The sequence below is a fragment of the Rana temporaria genome, chromosome 4, assembly GCF_905171775.1.
Source record: "Rana temporaria chromosome 4, aRanTem1.1, whole genome shotgun sequence".
Taxonomy (NCBI): domain Eukaryota; kingdom Metazoa; phylum Chordata; class Amphibia; order Anura; family Ranidae; genus Rana; species Rana temporaria.
Window position 1 is genome coordinate 206,063,438 of NC_053492.1, and position 23,886 is coordinate 206,087,323.

The window sequence follows — 23,886 nt, forward strand, 5'->3', positions numbered from 1 at the left end:
TATAAAAAAGTTTGTTTAAATAGCTTTGTGCTTCTATTAGGAGATGTCAATAAAGTAATGTTTTCAGCAAATTTATGAGACCGCTGTAAGATCAGATATTAAACTATTGTATTAACTCTTATGTATAATTTTGCTGTGAGTCATATTTGTTATTGATATTTCCTGATCTCCTAGCCTAAGCTCCCCTTTAACTCTTATTCTGCATGTGCTTGTATAGGGCTCTTTCTGTACTCATCCTCTTCCCCCACCTCTTCCTCGCTCTCAGTGTATCACACTCTCTCTCCCCTCTCTGCTCATCCTCTCCCCTCTTTTGGGTGGGTCTAGGCTGAGTCAGGATGCTATGTCTGAGTGTGTCAGGTTGGGGGGGAGCCCAGAGTCCCTGCTGTGCCCTGCTGAGCTATTCAATATTGTTAACAGACACTTTCCTCAGGCAGAAACCCTGCTGAGCGACTCATCAACTCCCAGAGTGAGTGCAATATACTTTGGCAAGATTGGAGAGAGGGCTGGGGCAAGGAGGGGGGGCTTTGTTTGCTAACAGTGCCTATAAAACCTGCTTTTGACCAACTCAGCTATAAGAGGAAGCATCAGCTATCTGTGCCTATTTCAGATTGAACTGTGCCCTCTGATCAGTTTGACCTGCTGCAAGAGAAGAGTGACAGGGTAACAGGCGTAGTTGCAAAGTGCCACATAGTGCTGCTCAGGCACAAGTGACTCAGTGGCAGGGCAGTGGAGAAGAGGATTTATCTTAGTGCTCATCTGGTAGGATTAAGGATTGGAAGGGGGAAAGGTATTTCTGCAGCCTACACTATTGAACAACTGGAAAAATGAAGATGACATGTGCCCAATTCCTCCTACTGACGCTCTGGATTCTAGATGTTGATGCCTCACGTCGCAAACTTCTACTTCCAATCAAACCTGAGCAGGATCCTTTGCCATTTAAGTCTCAGATAGGTGAGTGATAACAACACTTAGGTTCCCAAACTGTACTTCTCGTTCTTTTTTAGTTTAATTTTAGTTTAATTGCATTAACTGTGTGGGTGTGGGGGGAAAAATTGATTTCTTAGTGGTGGGGTACAGTAGCAAGGATATATCTGTGATTGAGTAGAGTAGCACATATCTCTTAGTGGTGGGGTACAGTAGCACATATCTGTCAGTGGTGGGTTACAGTAACATGGATTTGTCTGTGATTGAGTACAGTAGCACAGATCTGATAGTGGTCATGGAGGTACAGTTGTATAGAATTGTCTGTGATGGGGTACAATAGCATGCATCTTTCAGTGATGGAAGCAAAGATATGGATCTGTCAGTGGTGGGGTAGAGTAGCGCTGATCTGTCTGTGATGGGGTCCAGTAAGTAATCGTGGGGTCATGGGACCTCTAGAAGCACAGGCATCAAACCATGATTCTTGAATAATGCCACAGGGCAGGAGAGTTGCGTTTGCCCTGACTATATGGGCTTTACACTAGTTTAGGGATTGTGTCCAAATTGCCCCCTCATACATTTAATGAGCCCAGACCTGTGGGGTAAGGCTGTCTTTCACTTTGTGGCTGCCTTTGAGCACAAGAGGCAGAGCTGTAATTGCAGTAAATACGGTTTTTGAGCAGACTTAGGGAATGTTTTGTCACAGTAATGGCTCTCATAGGAAGAGAATTGCTTATTAGTTGTTATGAGAGAATGTTTATGTAACTCAGCCCCATTGCACAGAGCTCTTCAGCTGCCAGAACACGATTTAGTCATGTCTCATTCGGACATTCAGAGTTCTGCACTTTTGTGTCAAATTTTTCCTTCTTCCTTAAAAACGACATTATTACAGTGTAATATACCAAATGTAGCATCTGGTTTGTAGAACTATAGCTATTCAGCCTTTTCACATTCAGAAAAGTTAGGATCCGTATTTCTTTGCATACCCATTGCCTAATGCCCTGTGGTTGGCAGTTTTGGTGTATTTTGGCAAACATCCTATGACTTTCCAGCTGTTGTGGAACTGCAAGTGCCAAGAAACTCTCTGGTCAGCCATACCTGCTGAAGTTTGTTCCACAACAGCTGGAGAGGAGTAATAGATCTGTCACACTTTGTTTCTGCACGTTGGCCTACCGTTCTGTGACTGTGCATAGTGTATATTTAGTGTTTGCATTTTGCACTGGGAGATTGTAAATGTATTAATTAAATGTTCAGCATACTCAGAGGTTGTTTTTTTTCTCCTCACTTTTATCATGTTAGACATCACCCTACCTGGCCACATTGTACCGTGAGATCCTGTTTGTGGCACACAATGTCTATGCAGGCTGTTTGTGGGATGCACAGGTTAAGATTTCTATATTTCAGATGAGATTGAAGATGAAGCACACGTTCTTCAGGGCTTAGTTCTGTGTTAACTTTTGAATTCCGTATTTTCTCCTTCACCAGATTTTTCATCTATTTGCTGTTCTGTAGATGTTTTTCCTGTATTCAGCTGCCTAATACATATCTATTTTTTAGGTTGTCACCTTGGAAATAAGGTCTACTCCCTGGGGGACACATGGCACCCAGACCTCGGAAAACCCTTCGGAATAGCCTACTGTGTGGTATGCCGTTGTGAGGCGGTAAGTGCTGTTTTGCAGAAATATATGAGTCATTTAGTAGCTTCAGCCGTAATCAACCGTCACAAGAGAAATATAATGGCTGCATGTGCTTACCAGTTCGTCTGAAATGCTAGCTGCCTGGCTATCATGATACCTTGCTTTAACACTTTGGGTTTGATTTACTAAAATCGGACAGTGCAAAATCTGGTGCAGCTGTGCATGGTAGCCAATCAGCTTCTAACTTCAGCTTGTTCAATTAAGCTTTGGCAAAAAAAAACAGACAACTGGCATTTTGAGCAGAAAGCAATGCCTACACCTGTATTTCTCTTGTGAATTAACCTAGAATGCTTCATATTTAGAATTGTTTCACTGACCAAATTTTGCAGGGCCATTTTTGTTGTTTACTGCATTCTCGCATTTATTATTTTGGATCAGACTTAATCTAGACTTTAAATGAATATTAAAATTATAATCATGTTCAACCAAAAGTAGAATTGCTTCCTGTTATGGATTTATAAATCCATATTCATGAATCCAGAAATAATAGGGGGAGATAGTAATACCAATACATATTTTAATATTTTTTTTCCTTCAGTATCAAGGGCACACATGGCTAGGGAAAAGTTTGAGGGCCCATTTACACTGTTTTAATGTCCACATTGCAACACACTAAAATGCATGTGTCCAATTTCACCATAATAAAAAAAATAGTGTCTGTCCCTATTTCAGCATTGCAGCTTTTTAAGAGGTACCAATGATAAGGAATTTTTTTATGCATTTTAGTGTGTTGGAATGCCCATAGAAGTCAATGGCATTGCATCAAAATGCATATAAAATGAGTTTTGATACATAGGCAGCATATATTCACAAATCTTAGTCAATTACTGTTAGTTGTATCAACTCTATATTCTAAATTCAAAAACACATTGAAAATGAACAGTATGCCAGTGTGCGTTGAAATGCATGCCAATTCACAAAGGAAACAGTGTACCCACCAAATGCTACAAAAAAAATGCACCTCTGCACCCACATCTATGATCTAAGTGGGTTCATGTTTAAAATATAGTGGGAGAGGAGAGTTGTCAAACAAACATCAATAATCAACTTTGTGCATGTTCACACTGTAATAATATAAAATAAACAATAAAATTACCAAAAAAAAATAATGTTTATATAAAGTCACTGGTAACTAAATTAGAACTAGAAGTTGATTTAATTATTTATGGAAATATCCCAAAGCCTTATTCCAGATGTACAACACAGCTGATGCAGGAATGGCTCAGCAATCATAGGACTATCACCTGTGCAGTATATCTGTGCTGCAGTTTGGCACCTAACAGAAAATGTGACCTGCATGAATTTTTCTGTGTAACCGCCATTCTGGGAGCCTATTCAAATAAATGGTAAAGCAGTAAAAAGTAAATATGGAGAGTTTTAATGTTGCATACCATGCTACCAGCAAATAGATTTTGGTATTTATTTAAGGAGAGGATATATAATATTTAAGACAATGCAAGCCTTAATTGCCTAAAGTGTGATTGAAGGTTTAGGGTACCCTGGTTGACCACAAGGAACTTTTATGGGGTGATCCCTCTTTTACACTATGAACTGCTACCTAAAGTCAGAATTTGGTCGCAGTCTCCTTTTTCAAGCATTATTTTCCTCCTGAATGTCAAGCAGGTTTGATTGCTCTGTGGGCCTGAAATGAGTGTACATTAATTTCATGCATTTAACCATATGCATGGAAATTGGACAATTTTGAAGATAATACAAATTCACTTCAGATTTTCTTTTACACTTTAGGAAAATTAGGTTTGATGTCCTTTGTATTAAAAACAGCACAATGTTTGTTAATACAGGATATATTTTTTATGCCATCGATTTCATGATATGTACATTACTTCTTTAGCATTGTACAATGTGTTGAATGGCTTGCCCTTGTGCCCTTTAAAGAAAAAAAGTTAAAGAAAAAAGTCAGAAAATTAGAATGCTATTCAGAAAGCAGTTGAAAACATCCTGACTATGTTGTGATTGATTGCTAATTACAAGATGCATAATGAATTAGAAAGACTGAAGAAGCAAGCAGTAATATGCTAAGTGGAAGTCTTTGTTTTGTATATTGGAAGGCTCAGTCTGAGGGCAATTACTGACAGGCAATAGGAAGATGCTCCTGGTCATTATAGCCTTTAATACCTCTGGTCAAAGTGAGAGTAGAAGTCTGGGGGTTGACTTTTTTTAAAAGATGCAGGATTCAAAGACGCCATTAGGTTTCTGGCTTGGATAACTTTTTAATTACAGAACTGAAACAACCATGCAGCCAATGAAGTTTGAAAAGTTTGAGATCTCATCCTGCATAATTGTTCCAGGTCAAACACTTACTATGGAGAAAATCTGAGGTTTGGATGACACAGCCTTGGAACCTGTATCTTTAAAAACATGTCAACCAATAGGTTTGTTTTAACTGATGCAGGTTAGGGATGTCAATTACTCCTTATTTTTTTAAATCTTCTTGCTTATGTCACTTGTTAGTTTAATTTGTAGGTTTGATTGTGCAGAAAAAAAACGTCTCTGTAAAACTTCTGGTATATGTCTTTTTTTTTATAGCAGCGGAGCCATTGGGGAAAAACATCTGGTAAAATCGGCTGTAAAAGCATTAAGGGTCATTGTCCTGCAATCACCTGTTCCAATCCTATTGAAATGCCTGGACAATGCTGCCGAGTCTGCCCAAAGGGTAAGATATTTTTTTTAAGTTATCTTAAAATATTGGTTAGCCCTTATTCAGCATGGTCTACTACCCTGCACTTTTGGGCAATATTTATCAATGACATTTTATTCTGTGTCTGTGGACTTGTCAGCTGAATTTTAGCTTTACATCACTAACTACTGGGGGGCTTATATATTAAACAGTTGATGCCCTATTCACAGTTTGCTATCCCTTGAGGTGTGTTAACACACATGTGTTACCACACAATATGTCGTTGTCACAACCCACAAGGGTGAATAGGACTTGAACACCCATGATATTTTTTCCTTACAAGTTTTTGCAACTTTTCAGGCTTAACTTGTTTTGTTTTTTCCATTCTCAATTCAGCTCTTCCTCTACCCCTCAATCCGAAGAAATCTGAATTTATGTTTGAGGAGTTTGAGTATTTCCAAGAAAAAGACGATGATCTTTATAATGATCGTTCTTACCTCAGCTCTGATGATGTCGGTCCTGAAGACAGCCGTACAGGTATGAACACAAAACTCAAACAATGCAAATGACTAAAAACAGATTTTTGTTTCCATTAGTTTATAACATTGAGTAAAAAAACAAAAAAAAACAGATATGTAAGCATTTCTGAAAACATCTTTAATGCAGCTTTTGCTTATTAGGGAAGGAGGGGAAGCGTGGGGGTATGTGCCAAATCCTGACATTGCTCAGTTTTAACGCTTTGTTTTCTTATTTATTCAAATCTCAGGCACTGGTAATATAATTTAATATAATTTCAATAATCTGAAAAAAAATCTGATATATCCTTCATGTAACTTTGGCCTGCAAAGTATTTTCTGTACACTTTCAACTTTTCTTGTGACTGTTTTGTTTGCACATGTTCAGATCGATGCACAGTGTGGTGTTTATTTACATGGTCTGTGTTTGTTTTGACAGAATACGTTGCCTTTTTGACTGCTTCCAGTCCTGTGTGGCCCCCAGTGAATAGCGGTCTTGCCAAGGCTAAATTCAATTTGCAGCGTTCTAATTTACTGTTCTCCATCACATACAAAGGGTAGGATTGCTTCTGAATTGTTGTATTTATTTGTTTGTTTTTTTAGATGTTTTCTCAGGCCGCGTACACACGATTGGTCCATCCGATGAGAACGATCTGATGGACCGCTTTCATCGGTTAACCGATGAAGCTGACTGATGGTCAGTCGTGCCTACACACCATTGGTTAAAAAAACGATCGTGTCAGAATGCAGTGACGTAAAACACAACGCCGTGCTGAAAAAAACGAAGTTCAATGCTTCCAAGAATGCGTCGACTTGATTCTGAGCATGTGCGGATTTTTAACCGATGGACGTGCCTACAAACGATCGTTTTTTTTCCTATCGGTTAGGTATCCATCGGTTACATTTAAAACAAGATTGCTTTTTTTTAACCTGTGGATAAATAGCCGATGGTGCCCACACACGATCGGTTTGGTCCGATGAAAACGGTCCATCAGCCCGTTCTCATCGTTTTGACCAATCATGTGTACGCGGCATTACAACAATAACTACAAATTTTCTTTATCACTATCTTTGACTTTGCTCTTATTGGTTGTGTTTGAGCTATTGCATACTGCTACACAGTCTACAGATTTTTGTGCAGCATGTGCTAGTCATGTTTTGATGCATTTTTAGATGTTGTCTTCTACATGTTCTTATTTTTTTATACTTAATTTGGTGCTATTTTATTGTCTTTAGGATACATGGCCTTTCCCGAGTTCGTTTCACAGACCCTGATGGCTCCGTGTTGTTTGAACATCCTGTGCACAGAGTGGGGTACCCACATACTGACACAGTAAGTAATGCTGCAGTGCCTATTGCTTTGTATTTTTCATCCTTGTTGCCCCAATATATAAGTTCTATATCTTTTTTATTTTTTTCCTAGATTTGTGGCATATGGAGATCTGTTCCCCGCCCCTCTCTGCACCTTCTCCGTTTAGGACACGTTCTTGTTTCTCTGGTGACCACAGTACTTTCCGAGCCTGAAATTTCTGGCAAGATTGTCCGTCACAAAGCTTTATTTTCAGGTTGTGCTTCTGAAAAATAACCATAAATTACAGTAAACTTATGTTAATAGTGAAGCTTTTATTCAACGGGAAATGTTTTTATTATTTCTAACAGAATCTTTTAGTGCCCTTCTAACACCGGAAAGTACAGAGGAAGCATTGGAACGAGGTCTTGCCATGCTGACGCTTAGTGATGTAGATGACAATCTGCACTTTATCCTTATGCTCAGAGGAATGCAAGGAGGAGAACAAGGTAAAATATTAGGGAATATGTAGAAAGCATTGTGCACAACAGTCATCTATAATCTCTCCACAGCACTACTCATTTTTTCAGACAATACTCTATAGGTGCAATTAAAATGTGTTAAAATTGTATTATTCAAGTGTTACATGTCTGACATAGAACATTCTTCATTCAAGAGTTGGAACTCCCTTTTATGGAGCTGTATCAGGATCTGTTTGTGCTGGGAAAATCTAGGTGGGACAGGGGAACAAACTGATCACTTACAGCTAACATTAAAACTACAATTTAGAAAGACGGTGAAGGAAAGTAGTAGGACACAAGCTAAATGTGCATTTCTAGTATAGCACTTGTATAGTTAAGTAGACCAGCAAAAAGAAAATAGATTTTTTTTAAGGATGAGGATGAAAAACAAAGAAATAAGTCAAGGAATTGCTTTATATTATACTAATGTTTGTTTCCCACAACAGAAAGGATTCCAATAACTGTGCAAATCATACATCTCAATCATGTTATAAGGGAGCTCCATGCCAATATTACAACACAGGTAGGAGTCATAACATTGTTATATGTTTCAGCTATGTAAAGTTCCTATAACCCAACATAGTAGCTTATTTTTATATTAAATGTTCTATATCCTTCTATCCTAAATGTAATGCTTGTTTTTATTTATCTACTCACTTTTGATGTCCCTTTCAGGAGCCAGATTTTGCAGAGGTTTTGCCAGACCTCTCTAGCCGAGAGATGCAATGGCTTGGCCAGGGACAGCTGAAGATTGCAGTGCAGACAGAGGGAAAGCATGGACAGCGCATCTCGGGCATTATTACAGTCAGGAAGTCATGTGACAGTAAGTAAAACATTTTAGACAAAAACAGGCCAGTGTGCCAAGTTGTACAGGTGATTGGTGCTGACTGATATAGTCAGACTGAATAGCTTTGGGGATTAAAGTTAAATTCCAGTTAAAACTTTTTTATTGCTTTGGATTGCATAGGGAAGTGTTGGAACCTCAGCTTTTAATTGTCATTGATGTCTCTATTGGGGAGGTTTCCTATCAATTCCTGCATATCAGTGAGACATGAAGTAGGGAAAGTCACAGTGACAGTCACAGTCACATGGCACAGTGTCAGGAGGGATACTTAAGACTACAGATAAAAATTAATCGCAAATCTTTAACCAAACATGCATATCACTTCCTTACAATATGGGAGCACATAGTAGTGTGCCTTGGTCAGGTGTCAAGAATTATACTTATGGATTCAAATAAATATCTGTTCCTCATAAGCATTGTTATGGCCAACCAAAATCCCTGCATAATGCCACAAAACCTCTGCTCTTAATGATTGTATACATAAAAATGTCTATGCTGAGAAAATGTAGCCATTGTTGGTAGTTTTGTCTTGCCTTTTCCTGCATTGAAAAACAATAAGAAGAGACTAAAAGGATCATTAGCTGCCTACTCATTATAAGGTGCCATTTTATGAAGCAACCAACTTATTTCACAATGGGGGTATGTGAGACTATATGAATATGTTGTGAGTATGGCATTATTGTGAGGGAAGTCAAATGTTAAAAAATAGGTCAACAACTGATATCTGTAATATACTGAAACATCCCGATGTATATATGATCAACAGCTATGAAATGTTTACACCTCTTCTATTGTCACAGCTCTGCAGAGTGTTTTATCTGGAGGAGATGCCTTGAACCCAACAAAAAGTGGATCAGTGGGCTCTGCAACTATCACACTTCATGAAAACGGGACAGTGGAGTATCAGGTATACTTTAGAAGTGATCACGTTGGCTTTGCATTTTGTAGATTATGAAGTAGAGAAAAACATTTCTGAGAAGCAGTGTCCTTATTCAATGTCTGACATTAGCTGGTCGTCACTCTAATATATGACTTATTCTTACAGCTCCAGATTGCTGCCATTATGAGTGAAGTGACAGCAGTGACATTGGAGACCAAACCTCGAAGAAAGATCAGGAGAAATATTCTACATGACCTAACTAAGGATTACCATGATGGGATGGTAAGAAAATTAGTGATAAATCTTACAAACCAACTATTCATTAATCCACCACTTGGAATAAGTGGATAGTGCACCATTTCAATACAGAAGGGGATGATGAAGTGGTTTTGAAGAGCACTGAGCAATAAAGCAACAGTTGAGCATGCCTAAAGCAAGAATGAATGCAGCAGTCATATTCATTCATGCAGACAATACAAGAAGGAAAACGCATGCATACTGGACTGTAATTGTAAAATGCTACTGTGCAAGGGACTGAAAGTCCTTTTCTATATAAGATAAACATTCTATATAGTTGTGTCATGCCCTCTAAATGTATTGTGAAGGAAACATGTATGTGAGGTAGAACCTAGAAACACTATAAATGTCCTAAGGTATTAATTTTAGAAAGGATATGTTAAGAAGAAAGGTAAACATTATACTTGGGGGCATACTTTAGGAAGTGGTATATACAGTAAATCAGGGAATTGCAGTAGTTTTCGGCACAGCTGGTGGCAATATCTGAGTGATTTCCGACTAGTGAGTCAGTATACGTGTCTGTGAAAGGATACCAGATTAGCTGTGTCTCTGGAATTTATTGGTGATGGGAAGGTTCGTTTACAGTGAGGATTTTAATATCTGTAACTAGTTTTTAAAAAAAGAAAACCATCCGAAGATTGATTTTTTTTCCATTATAGACTCTGTATGCAAGGACAAACTAGAGGAGATTTACTAAAACTGGTGCACACAGAATTTGGTGCAGCTGAGCATAGTGACCAATCAGCTTTGAGAATGTATTGTCAAAGTTTAATTGAACAAGTTGAAGTAAGAAGCTGATTGGTTACTATGCACTGCTGCACTAGATTCTGTGTGCACCAATTTAAGTACCCCCCCCCCCCCAAAAAATAGCCAGAAATTTGGGAACTAATAACAAAGCAAAGAATAATGTTATGCTTTAACTTTTGTATAGCAACACCAGTGAAAGTTGATAGAAGAAGGCATTGGACACGTTAATGTTTTACATTTATTGAATGTAAAGGTGATAGAAGAGTTCCTCTACAAATTATATTTGATCCATCATTTATTTACTTTTTTCTGATCAGGCTTTTGGGTTGTGGACAGGCGCTAATGCCCGGGATCTGCACATGTTACTTCAGAGCGAACTTTTCCTTAATGTAGCCACCCGAGATTTCCAGGAAGGAGAACTGAGAGGACAGATCACACCTTTACTATATAGCGGGATGTGGGCCAGACATGAGAGTAAGTGTGGTGACTGTATGTGTGTATTTATTTCTATCTTGCCTCTCTATAACTACGTATATGTATATATATGCCATCTATTTATGTAAATGCAGTAAGATAATAAAATCTATGGAAGGTGGCTTTGACGTTGTGTGATCTACCAGAAATTATGTACACTAGAGATAATCTTGTGGCTTGCAAACCGTCTAAATGTGTGTATTTATTAAAAACTTTCCCTCTTTCTTCCCTCTGTGTCAATCTTGCAGTTTTCATGCTTTTCCCACCCTCCTGGCTCACAAAAGTTTCATATTCCCTGCTCCTCACAAAGGGAGGTGGCTCATGACTGGGAATCAGTCTTGTGTAACTCTTTGCTGGCTGATTCTCCTAATGAAAATCATACTTTCTGTCCTCTTTGGAACTATTTGCTGAACATTCTCCACATCTGTTTATATTTTTAGATCTTCCAATCCCCCTGGCTGGTCAGTTTGTGTCACCACCCGTGAAGACAGGATCAGCCGGTCATGCCTGGGTGTCTCTGGATGAACACTGCCACCTGCACTATCAGATTATGGTGACTGGTCTGGGGCGTGCAGAGGATGCAACACTCAATGTACATCTGCATGGCTTTGCTGAACTAGGTGAAGTCAGTGACAACTCAAATGGTCACAAGAGGCTGCTGAAAGGCTTCTATGGATCAGAGGTGAGTTTAGAGGCTAGTGTCGCAGGGCCATCTTACTACTTTGTGCATTAATGCATGTGCATTAATGTGGTTTAAGTCACACTTAAACATTAATGTGTGTTGCCTTAAAGTAGCCTGTAAGGTTGAACCCTAAGGTGCTTAAAGAAAGCACATGACCCTTTCTTTCCAACACATCCTAACACACTAGTGTGCAATGCTGAGCCTTGCAGCACACTACAATGCAGGTACGTTGCCTTAGTGCAATTGGGGTGCCTTTTAAAATGAATGACACAGCAACGCATGTTACCTGCATTACCGTACATTGTGATTGCAAAAGTGTAAATGGACTTCCAACATTTTAGAAGTGAGAGACACATCAGCTGCATATATTAAAACTGGCATGTATTTGCTCCACAGTGTTGCGTTAACAAACATGTGTATGTTTATTACCTACCTAAAAAATCATATTAACTACATTAAAGTGTCACTAAACCCAGGACCCTGCATTCACTATATCTGGTCTTCCATAGTACAAAGAACATGGAAATGTAATAGTTTTAGTAAATATAAACGGCTAAATACCTTTTCTCATCAGCAGTATATAGCAGTCTTGTGACTTCTATCAGTGTCTTGTTAAAGCTTGTAGGAGGAGTTTTCATTCTTCTCTGATTGTCCTATAAGGCTGCAGGACCCCTGACCCTCTGTCGGGACAGTGCTGATTAGCCCTATTCTGATCACATGTACTCTCCCAAGAAAAAAAACTCTCTAGCAATACACACCAAACTGAGCATGTGCTCAGTTAGTCTTCTATCAGGAGATGAATTGGGGATAGTGGAAAAAGGGAAGGATCAGAGAAGACAAGATCAAACAGCCTTTTTACACAATGTGCATGATTAACCCCTTCAGCGCTAAAAAGGCCTTTCATAGTTTAAACAGCAACAAGGACATCACTTCCAAAACCAGGTAGATTCTGCCCTCCTCAGATGGGGTAATCTGGTAAAAACGATAAAACAGAACAAAGGGTAGTGCACACACCTAGTGCATTACCAAACACAGTTTGAAGAAGGGGGTGCGCCCCCGAAACGCGTAACATTGTGCAGTTGTATGGCTCATTGGGGGTCGCCACTTTTGTGAGTATCCACTTTTAATACTTTGTAAATGTGTTTGGTAATGCACTAGGTGTGTGAGCATTCCTTTTATTCTGATTTATAATTAATATTTTAAATCTCAACCTCCCAAACCTTTTTTTTTTTTCATTTTGGATAGGAGTGTGGAAGCTTTTATTGCTGTCTGTGTCCCTGTTTAGAAGATTTATCAGAACAGTGAAGGAAAATCTCCCAACTTCCAGTCTATATCCCAGGAGAGACTCAAGCAGCTATAAAAGACATTTTCCTAGCAAAATGGGGAAGGGTTAAAACCCTTTTAATAAAACCTTAATACTGTCTGTGTCCCCATGAGGGGGATTCCTCCTCACATCCTGGTGACAGATGTTAGATACAAGAGAAAGAGAAATCTTCTCTATGGGGACAAAGACAGCATTTAAAATCTGATGGAAAAATCTCCTCAACAGGGATAGCAGTAAATATCTTGCAGAAGTTTTAAACCCTTCCTGTCTCTAGCCAGTTTGGGCTGGAATATGTTCTAATAACTTTAACCTGAATATTGAACACGAATGACATTTTTTCTCTAATGTTAAACAGGCTCAGGGTAGTGTAAAGGACCTTGATCTTGAACTGTTCAGCCACCTCAACCAGGGCAATGCATTCATCCAAGTCAGCACAAAGCTTAATCCGCGTGGAGAGATTCGGGGTCGAGTAAGTACAATAGACTTTTAATGCATGGTTTGTTTTAAAATACCCCATTACGGATTTCCAGATCTTAGATCTAGATTGCGTGCTGTTACAGTGATATTATAATTACATTCGATGAACACTAACCGTATGTCCTTCTAACCTATTCCAATTCTAACAGGTACATATTCCAAACAGCTGTGAATCGGGAAGTATACCACTGTCTCCGGAGGACTTTGAGCGTGAATCAGTTGAGAAGAGCAGCCAGCGTCACTCAGAAGATCTTGGAAAGGATTCCAGATCGTGTCATTTTGAAGGAAAACTAAGGGCGCATGGATCTAAGTGGGCCCCTGACTATGACAAGAAGTGCACAGTATGCAGTTGTCAGGTAAGGAGATTTTCCAGCCTATAGGAAATCACAGTGTGCCTCTAAAGAGCCCATAGGGTATCAGTTCGGTTAGCAAACAACATCAAATCCTAGTGTCAAACTATAGGGATGATTTACTATTATTGGAAAGTGCATAATCTGGTTCAGCTATGTATGCTAGCCAATCAGCTTCTAACTTCAGCTTGTTCAATTAAGCTTTGACAAAAAAAATGTTTTAGCCCTGGTTCACACTGGGTACGATTTGAGATGCGATTTGACATGTCATTGTCGGCAATGGCACTGTCCTAATCGGTGCGATGCCGCATCTGCGGGGCTGCACCGATTTTAAAAAGTAGTTCCTGTACTACTTTTTGCGATTTCGGGCCGCGATTTACATTGAACCCTGCACAGATGTCTCTTAAATCGCGGCCGAAATCGCGGCAAAATCGCAGCCGTGAAATCGCGGTAAAATCAAGATTTTACCGCGTTTTTGAATTCGCAGCAGTGTGAACCTAGCCAGAAGCTGGTTTCTATGCAGAGCTGCACCAGACTTTGCACTCTCCAGTTTTAGTAAATCAACCTCTATGGGGAGGATTTACTAAAACTGAAGCATGCAAAATCTGGCACAGCTCTGCATAGAAACCAATCAGCTTCCAGGTTTTATTGTCAAAGCTTAATTGAAGAAGCTGACGTTAGAAGCTGATTGGCTACCATGCAGAGCTCCACCCCCGTGTCGCAGAATATAAGAATTTCAAGGCTACTGTGTCTACACTCCCATCCATTATGTTTCCCTAGGTTATCAACAAAACATAGAGAGACTAAAGCTAGAAATTTTGCTGTAAAAATATATTATTTTGCAAAAAAAGAAGCATGCTATCCGTTTAAATTTGTTTTGCAATCAGCAACTTCTAGAAATACTTGCAACAACAAGCAGCATGCAGTTTAATTTGTGTATGTGATGTTATTTATCTATGTCAAAGTATTAGTAGCAAGTCTTGTCATCTGTAACAGTTTAGCTTTTGTGTACTGAGCGATAATAGCTCTGACACTTAAGTTAGCCAAAGCATCTGACATACATTAAACATAAGCAATTACTGCTTCCATGTGACTGTCTATAGGGCCATGACATCTAACATACATATAGTCCAAGCCGAAGTTCAGTTTGCTGGGAGAAAATAATTATGATGTGCACAGAAGATTCTTGGTCCAAAACAAATATTTTATTTGCTCTACTCATTTGATTATTATTCTGCTACATATAACTGCTATACTAGTATAGTATTCTGATATGACTATGTGTTATAGATAACAGTTACATTAGGATGATGGCATTTAAAGGTCTATAATACTATTGTCCAACAAGTTCAAGCAGCAGACAGGTGATGTGTTTCGTGATGTCACATACACTTGTTTCTTTACCGTGTGTTCCAACTTATGCAGGCTTATGCATTCTTTATTTATAGCTTTTAAAGATTTTATACATACAAAATCCTCAAACGACAAGACTGGGAGAAGACAATGGGGGTGGCCCAGGGTGGGATTTACTAAAACTGGTGCACACAGAATCTGGTGCAGCTGTGCATAGAAACCAATCAGCTTCTAAATTCAGCTTGTTCAATTATTAGGCTTTGGATATAAAATCTAGAAGCTGATTGGTTACTATGAACAGCTGCACCAGATTCTGAGTGCACCAGTTTTAGTAAATCTCCCTGAGTACTGTGACTATGTCTAACATTGGTGACATGTATTCAAAAAACATTGTTTTTGTATCTGTGTATGATCCCATTGAAAGTTATGGAGAATATCAAAAATGACAGGTTGAGGCTGATTTACCAATGGGGTTGAGAATCTTCACCCAATAAATTAAGCACAGTTTCACTTTAATTATCCAATCATATGAAAATCCAATTCCTGCTTTTTTTCATCTGCACATGACTGAGTATTCTTATGGGGTTATTTACTAAAATTGGATCATGCAAAACCAGATTCTGAGTGCTCCAGTTTTAGTAAATCTCCCCAAAAGTGAACACAGCTACAGTTTATTTATTGAAGATTCTCAAATCTGTTAGTAAATCAACTCCTTTGTGGATCAAATGTGTTTTAGATCGCTGCGAGGTTCCTCGTTGTCTGCCATTGTTTAATCTGTTGAATTTTTGTTTCTCAATCTCTCTTTTAGAGACGCACTGTGATCTGTGACCCTATTGTGTGCCAGCCTCTGAACTGTACCGAGCCTGTCCAATTATCTGACCAGTGCTGTCCAGTGTGTGAGGGTAAGTTGTTCAAAATGCATTTTTACATGAGTCAATGAGATGGAATTTTGCGGCTATTGGAAAAACAGAAAATACAGACTCAGGGCTGTAATCCAGATACAGAGTTTGAGTAAAAACAAATATTTTTAAGAAATAACTAGCCATGTGTAATGCTATAACAAATCGGAACAAAAAATTATTTTACCTTTCACAACATAAAGTTCCTTCTCAGTTCTTTCCTTTATACCAATATTTTTTTTTTTTTGTTTTTTTCAGAAAAGAAAGAAAACCTGGAAGTGAAAAAGCCTGTAAAACCTCAAGCTGAAGGTAAGAACAGTTTGAAAGTTTTCCTTTCTACACTGTTTATTCCATCCTTCTGAAGGATACTTAGTTACTTGATAATAATCATCTCTCTCTTTTGCAGGGTGTTATTTTAATGGGTTTTGGAGGGCAGCTGGTACACATTGGCATCCAGTGGTTGAACCTTTTGGTCTAGTCCTTTGTGCAACTTGCACCTGCAAGGTATGATTTACTTGATTTCTTAGTCCTTCTATGTCCTATAAACATGTATCTGCTGATAAATTGATATAATCCACTCATGCATCTCTTTTGTTATTAGACTTCCTCACCTGACCTTCCAGACCTGCACTGCGTGAGAAAGACTTGCCCACGGCTTACTTGTGCTAATCCAATCCGTGCCAACCCAATGGACTGCTGCAAGAAGTGTCCAGGTGAGAGAAAGTGGCACATTACATAGAGACACACATTAAAGCTATTTTTACTGAGATTTATTAAAAGACATAGTATGTTAGAGCTTTCACATTACATGAACGGGAAAAATAAGGAGGTAAGGTTTGGATGCAGTGATGAAAGATTTTTGTTGTTGTCTATGTCCCTGCCAGGGACATTGATCCTCATTTTCTGTCCCAGTGAGTACTCAGGAATGGTGCAGAACCTTCCCAATAGAGACACAGACAGCAATAATATTCTGACAGGTTTTTCCGCATTTTCTGCTACATAGGTGAAGAGAAATATCTTCAGTGGAGACAATGACAGTAGTTAATACCTGATAGATGTTATAACCCTTACAAGCTATCAGAAACATTCTAGGAGATGCACTTGAAATATATTATGTTCTCACCTTCTACCAATAAGACTAATGGACCATTTCTCCCTTATAGAGGAGGAGCAAACCCCTGTGGGGTTGGTAGACAGAATGCAGTCTGATGAACCACGGAATTGCAAAGTGAGGGGTCAAGTGTATTCTAACAATGAAAAGTGGCACCCAACTTTTCTACAACTTGGAGGAGAGGTGAAGTGCTTGACCTGTGTTTGTGTGGTAAGTAGAAATGGTAGAAATTGTGTGGGTTCAGACCGAAATGATGAGGAAATATGATAAAGTATAATTTCACTAAAATGGCAGAATATAGCTAAGCGTGACAGTGTTAATGTGGTGGGAAAAAAACTTGTGACTACACAGTGACATAATACAACCACTTATATCTTGACAGGATGGTGTTCCTCAGTGTAACAGACAGAAATGGAAATGCAGTGACCCCGAATGTAAAACTAGGGGGGAGTCAGACGGATTTTGCTGCAGTGACTGCCATGGTAGGTATCTTCCAAATGTATGCCGTATGCATCACACAACCTTATGTTAAAATGTTGTCTTTCTTGTGCATCCAGCTTTTTTTTTTTAAACAATCTACTTAGCTGGTCAAAACTAGTTCTTGAGAGAGTCTAGTCTACATTTTCCTACCTCTTACTGTGAAGAAACCTTTCCACGTGTAAAGCCCTGTACACGTGGCTGACTTTTTACCGCCGAGAAAACCGAGGGGAAAGCAGAGAACATGGCAGAAAAAACTGCCATGGAGCTTTGGGAGGGAATCCCGACCATGTGTATGCTCCATCGGCACTGCCTCGCAGTGTTTCCCATAGGTAAGTAGTAAATCTGGCGGAAAAAAAAACGCTGGAAATCCAGACGGGAAAATAGAGAGCAGGTTCTCCATTTTCCTGCAGGGATTCCCGGCTGTTTTCCTGACAGGAAAACTGCGAGGAAGCATACACACATGCGTTTTTTCCGGCCAAAAAATCTCCTGGAATTTTTCCTGCCATGAAAACTGGTCGTGTGTACGGGGCTTGAAGGTTAAATCTCTTCCATCAAATGTAAAGAGCACCCCCTTGTCCTCTGTAATTACCCTAAAGAGAACAACTCCACACCACTCCTCTCTAACGATACTTCTTCACTTGTAGATCAAACCCAGGAAGAAGATGAGAAGTACAACTCTGAGGAGCCAGCGGGTACATGGAGCTACTAAAGATGAGAGAAAGGGAATTTGGAATTCAGAATCTTTTGTTATTCCCAGGAATACAGTTTCAAGTCCGCAGGACTCTCCGATGACATATCCTCTTTTTGGATACTTTATTTGAACATTATGACTCTGTGATATCCTACCAATCTCCAAAAGACACCTCAAGACAGATTTGACCTAATAACTGTCTTTGCCAGCAAGAATTTCAGAATTGCCATAGAACTATGCTATGGTATTATTTACTAGGAATCGTCTGAAGACAACTGCAGGACAGTGATGCCGTAATTTCCTTTACAACATATTTGTAGGACTAAGATGTTATGGCTTTCCTAATGAGGAAACTGCAAGATTGATGTCATACTGATCCTTGGTTATCCTGTGTAAGGATCACACTTGCAGAACTATGATGTCAGAGCTTCCCTAAATAGGCAACTGCAAGAATATGATATCATACCGACCCTTTACTGTTCTGTATAAGGGATGTACAAAGTGTAAAATGTGACAGTGTGATGCAGACTTTAACAAATTATCAGTTCATCTGTTTGGCGGAAGCATTTCCAGTTTTAGCTGCCCCCACGAAAATTGAGTACCTTTCTGGGAGAACATTTATCACAACATACAACTATAATGTACTCTGCTGTATCCTGTGGCATGGGATGGTTTGCAGCACTGAATGAAAAGTGATTGCTAACAGACAAGGATTACATTGTAGATATGAGAACAACTGAGTATGTGTATGTACATACATACATGCCTACTGCTGATATATATCATGAATGTATTAACATACACATGGGTTTTCAGATTTTGCACAAACGCCTGTGAGGATTTTGTATGTATTATTTATAGCGTTTTAATTGGATGCAGCAACTGTGTGAATTGATTATTGTGATTGTATTTATTAAACTTCAATTAAACTGCAGAAAGTTTCCAACTACTTATGACTACAGCATTTCACATTTTATAGCTTTAAGGAGGTGTAGATGAGCATAGTTCCACTGAACAAACTTATTGAGATATTATTCTAAAGTCAATTTACATTTTTTATGGGACTTTTATATTTTATATGCTTGCTCTCCATCCCACAGTTAACACAAAACAGAAGTGAGAGAAGGCAGAAGGTTCCTTCAGGCAATGTTTTTCCGTAAGCCCTGCCCATATCCCATCAGATGAAAGACTACCTAGATAGAGTTTAACCCCTTTTCAAGTGTATTGATGAGTGTGCCTTGCATTTCCCTTGCCTAAGGGTCCATTTACATCTTGGCATTCTGGTGCATTGCTTTAATGCATTCAAATTAATGCTTTTTTTTTTTTTTTTTTTTAATGCATGCATTACGTGCATTGTGTTAAGGCAACACACAAAAATGTCAAGTAATAAAACGACATGCACCATTTTTGGCAACACAGTGCACCACGTTGCACCACGGTAGTACTTTACTGTGCGCTTCAGGGACCTGCAATGAATGTGCAGTTGAGCTCTATTGCCTTCAAAACGAATGGCACTGCAATACGCTATTATATTTCATGCACATTACCGCTTCGCATCGCAGCACAAATGTCTATTTTCAGCCTTAATGATGTAAGATCTTCTCTACTTGTTCATTTTCTTTTCTTGCGTTTGTGACCTGAGCATACTGACCGTTCTCAAACCTCCTAACCCTATATCTCATGAAGCTCGAAGATTGATCTTTCCGTGCCTGGCCTAGCCTGTACATTAACAGACAGTTTCAATCCTGTGAATGAATAGCCACCCACCCCACGCCAGGTAACGACTTTATGCACTAACAAGCAACTGCAGATCTACAGACTGACATCAACCCTTCCCAGGCTAAGGCCTCATACACACGACCTGTTTCTCGGCAAAAAACAGCAAGAAACTTGCTGGGAGATATTTTTTTGCCGAGGAAACTGGTCGTGTGTACATTTTCGTCGAGGAAACTGTCGAGAAACTCGACGAGCCAAAAAGAAAGCATGTTCTCTATTTCCTTGACGGGAATGGAGAAAATTGGCTTGTCGAGTTTCTTGACGGCTTCAGAGGAACTCGACGAGCAAAACGATGTGTTTTGCCCGTCGAGTTTCTCGGTCGTGTGTACGAGGCCTAACAATTACCCATCTGAAAACTACCCAACCTTATTCTTGCAGACTGACAGCCGACCAGCCTTCATTACCCTAATGTACATACTATTTTGATGGAATTGGGAGACTGCAGCTCCCAGCATGTATTTTAAGTGATTAGGGGTTCTGCAAGTTTTTCCATAATATGTATGCGTTGATATTTTGTGACCGGGGGGGCCCAGTAAAATACCTTATATGGCCTGTGTTTCAGAGACGTGCAGTGGGGTAAATAGCTAGTGAAGCACTGGCTAGTATCAGAGCCAGATACACACAGGTTACATACGCCACAAAAAGAGTTTGAAAAATTGCTGCGCAAATACAGTGTGAGGCACTACCCCCGGAGGAGCTGCTGGATTGCTTTGGGTGGCATGTTACCTCTATTTCCTCGCCATCCAGGGTATCAGATGAGATTTAAAAACAAGTTTAATGTCCACACTTTAGACTCCTTTTTCTTTGGTTTATTTGCTGAACTTGGTAAAAGAATAACAGAAGTAGTTGAAGAGGTGGAAGGGTAATAGGTTCAGGTGCACAACTTCTGTCCGGAAACACTCCTGCTTCCAGCAACACAGCTTTCGTCGCCACTCTAGCCAGAGTGGGTATTGTTCACCTGGATAGGCCTCTCTCCAGGGCCGTCTTTACTAGTGATTGGACCCTGGGCAGACATTTTCTTGGGGCCCCCCCATGCAATTTCATGCTCCTCCTGCTTTGAGACATACAATAAATAGCAGCTAGACTCAAAATCTGTTTACTAAATCAGATCAGGCAGTTATTGCAATTAGTTGCTAGAGGTTACAGCATATCATTACCGCTCATTGGCTGCTAGAGGTTACAGCACACATTATGGATCACTGATTAGTTGCTAGAGGTTACAGCACATGACTTCTGCTTGTTAATTGGTTGCTAGAGATTGCTGCACTTTAGTACTGCTCATTGATTGGTTGCTAGACTGTACTTAGGAAGGCATGATATACATATGAATGCTGCCACTATTTACATATCAATGCAAATGGCCCAACACTATTAACATATTAATTGTGCCGCTATTTACATATGAATGACGGTTATTTACATGTTAACATCTGTACATGAAAATAGGGAAGAGCTGAGCAGCATTAGTAACAGAACTTCACACAATATCAGGACACAGCACATGACTAAAACGTCAAGGGACAAGGGAATTTGAACTGGGATAGTTGTGAAGTATGAGGCAATTCCTTTTTTTGCCCCAAAACAATGACAGGGTCCAGGGCAGCTACCCCTTTTGCCCTGCCTTAAAGACGGCCCTTCCTCTCTCACTAGCCTAGCAGCCGAGATGGCGCACGGAAATTGGTAAAGTCTCTGCCACAGACCTTCCCACAGATGGAGGTATGTTCGGTCCAAAATCCTCTCAACACAGAATTAAGCACCTGGATCTCTCCCGATTAACTTCTTAGAAACTTAGAATTGACAGGCGACCATCATTCAGCCTTTCAGTAATGGTGCGTCCTTCGATGAAGTTCAAGGCCTCTCCTGAGATACCAGTATCGTGCTCGGTGCTATCTCAAATAGGTTCATCATCGAGTGGTATCCTCTCTCCAGGACGGACAGCACAGGACCACTCTGCAAACGTAGACCCAGTCTGACTACCGGGCCTACTTAGTAGATCAAAAGCCCGGGCCAACGTGGTCCCGGAGCCAGGAACACTTGAACACGCACCCCCGGCCAGGAGGGCCACTCACAAAGGTGGTGGGACAACAGACTCAGGATCGACGACCCCGGTCCAATGGCGTCTGTCCCTTAAGTACTCCTCCCCAGCATGCACAGCAGGACGATCAACTCCCACTGATTGGCTCCCGAAGGGGAACACCCGAAACACCTTGACCTGACTGCTTCCACCCTTGGCCTGGGGTGGTAACGGCACACCAGACAACAATAGAAGTCATTCACAGTACAGCCATGGCTGGAACAGAGGCCCAAATTTAGAAAAATCATACGGTCAAATAACTCTCAAACTACCCTCTAAATTTGAAGCAGCGCCGGCTTAAAAGTAGCAGGCCGCTACAAGTGTAACATAAACAGTTGCAACAACTGACATTTTATTCCCTAGGGCAGGGGTCCTCAAACTACCGCACGTGGGCCACATGCGGCCCACGGAGGACTTTTAACCGGCCCACCCCACCCTGACAAGCAACGCCGGGTTACACGGCAGGTTGTAACACCACGATCCCGCTGTGTCACGGAGATCACAGTGTTAACAGTTCTGGCGCGCTATGATAAATGTCCCGCCCTCCTCCTCCTAGACTAGCTCGTGTGATAGAGCCAGTGTTCTGTCTATCACACGAGCTGGTCTAGGAGGAGGAGCGCCAGAACTATTACCAACACTGTGAGCTTCGTGACACAGCGGGATCGTGACACAGCGGGACCGTGACAGCAGTTTGGCACAGTAAGGAGTAAGGCTGTGAGGGGCTTACGATGGTGAGTCGAGGGAGGGGGTGGGCTGGCGATGGTGAGGGGGGCTGATGATGATGAAATGATGATGTAATGATGATGATGATGGTGGGGCGGCTGACGATGATGAAATGTTGATGTAATGATGATGATGATGATGATGGTGGGGGGGGCTTATGATGATGAAATGATGATGTAATGATGATGATGATGGTGGGGGGCTTGCAATGAGGGGCTGATGATGTAATGATGAAGGTGGGGGGGGCTTGCAATGAGAGGCTTGCAATGGTGAGGGAGGGTTGCAATGAGGGGCTAATGATGGTGAGGGGGGTTGCAATGAGGGGCTGATGATGATGATGTAATGATGATGGGGGGGCTTGCAATGATCTTGATCGGCTTGCAATTAATGATTGTGAGGGGGGGGCTTGCAATGAGGAGCTTACAATGATGATGGTGAGGGGGGGCTTGCAATGAGGGGATGATGATGATAATGATGTAATGATGATGGTGAGGTGGGGGGGCTTACAATGATCATGATCGGTTTGCAATTAATGATTGTGAGGGGGGGGCTTGCAATGAGGGGCTTATAATGATGAAGGGGAAGGGTTGCAATGATCGTGAGGGACTTGCAGTGGTGAGGGGGGGCTTGAAATGATGGCCTGAATTTGAAATGGTGGTGAGGGGGGGCTTGCAATGATGGTCTGAAATGATGGTGAGGGGGGCTTGCAATGATGGTCAGAAATGACGGTGAGGGGGGCTTGCAATGATGGTCTGAAATGATGGTGAGGGGGGCTTGCAATGATGGTCTGAAATGACTGTGAGGGGGGCTTGCAATGATGGCCTGAAATGACAGTGAGGGGGGCTTGCAATGATGGTCTGAAATGACGGTGAGGGGGGGCTTGCAATGATGGTCTGAAATGACGGTGAGGGGGGCTTGCAATGATGGTCTGAAATGATGGTGAGGGGGGCTTGCAATGATGGTCTAAAATGACGGTGAGGGGGGCTTGCAATGATGGTCTGAAATGACAGTGAGGGGGGGCTTGCAATGATGGCTTGAAATGACAGTGAGGGTGGGCTTGCAATGATGGCTTAAAATGACGGTGAGGGTGGGCTTGCAATGATGGCTTGTTCTTCATTTTAAAT

The 23,886-nt window shown here is 40.6% G+C and overlaps 1 protein-coding gene across 1 annotated transcript; it reads left to right on the forward strand.

The window, feature by feature from the left end:
• Positions 1-296: 296 nt before the first annotated feature.
• CHRD (chordin) lies at positions 297-19,138 on the forward strand. The gene is made up of 23 exons (XM_040349781.1): positions 297-951; positions 2,479-2,582; positions 5,166-5,292; positions 5,653-5,793; positions 6,211-6,328; positions 7,008-7,104; positions 7,195-7,336; positions 7,431-7,568; positions 8,027-8,103; positions 8,256-8,403; positions 9,225-9,331; positions 9,470-9,586; positions 10,666-10,822; positions 11,263-11,504; positions 13,184-13,297; positions 13,455-13,661; positions 15,817-15,910; positions 16,166-16,216; positions 16,314-16,411; positions 16,509-16,620; positions 17,071-17,228; positions 17,401-17,500; positions 18,143-19,138. Exons 1-23 carry the CDS (start codon positions 825-827, stop codon positions 18,205-18,207), a joined length of 2,841 nt encoding a protein of 946 aa, XP_040205715.1. The 5' UTR covers positions 297-824; the 3' UTR covers positions 18,208-19,138.
• The last annotated feature ends 4,748 nt before the right edge of the window (positions 19,139-23,886 follow it).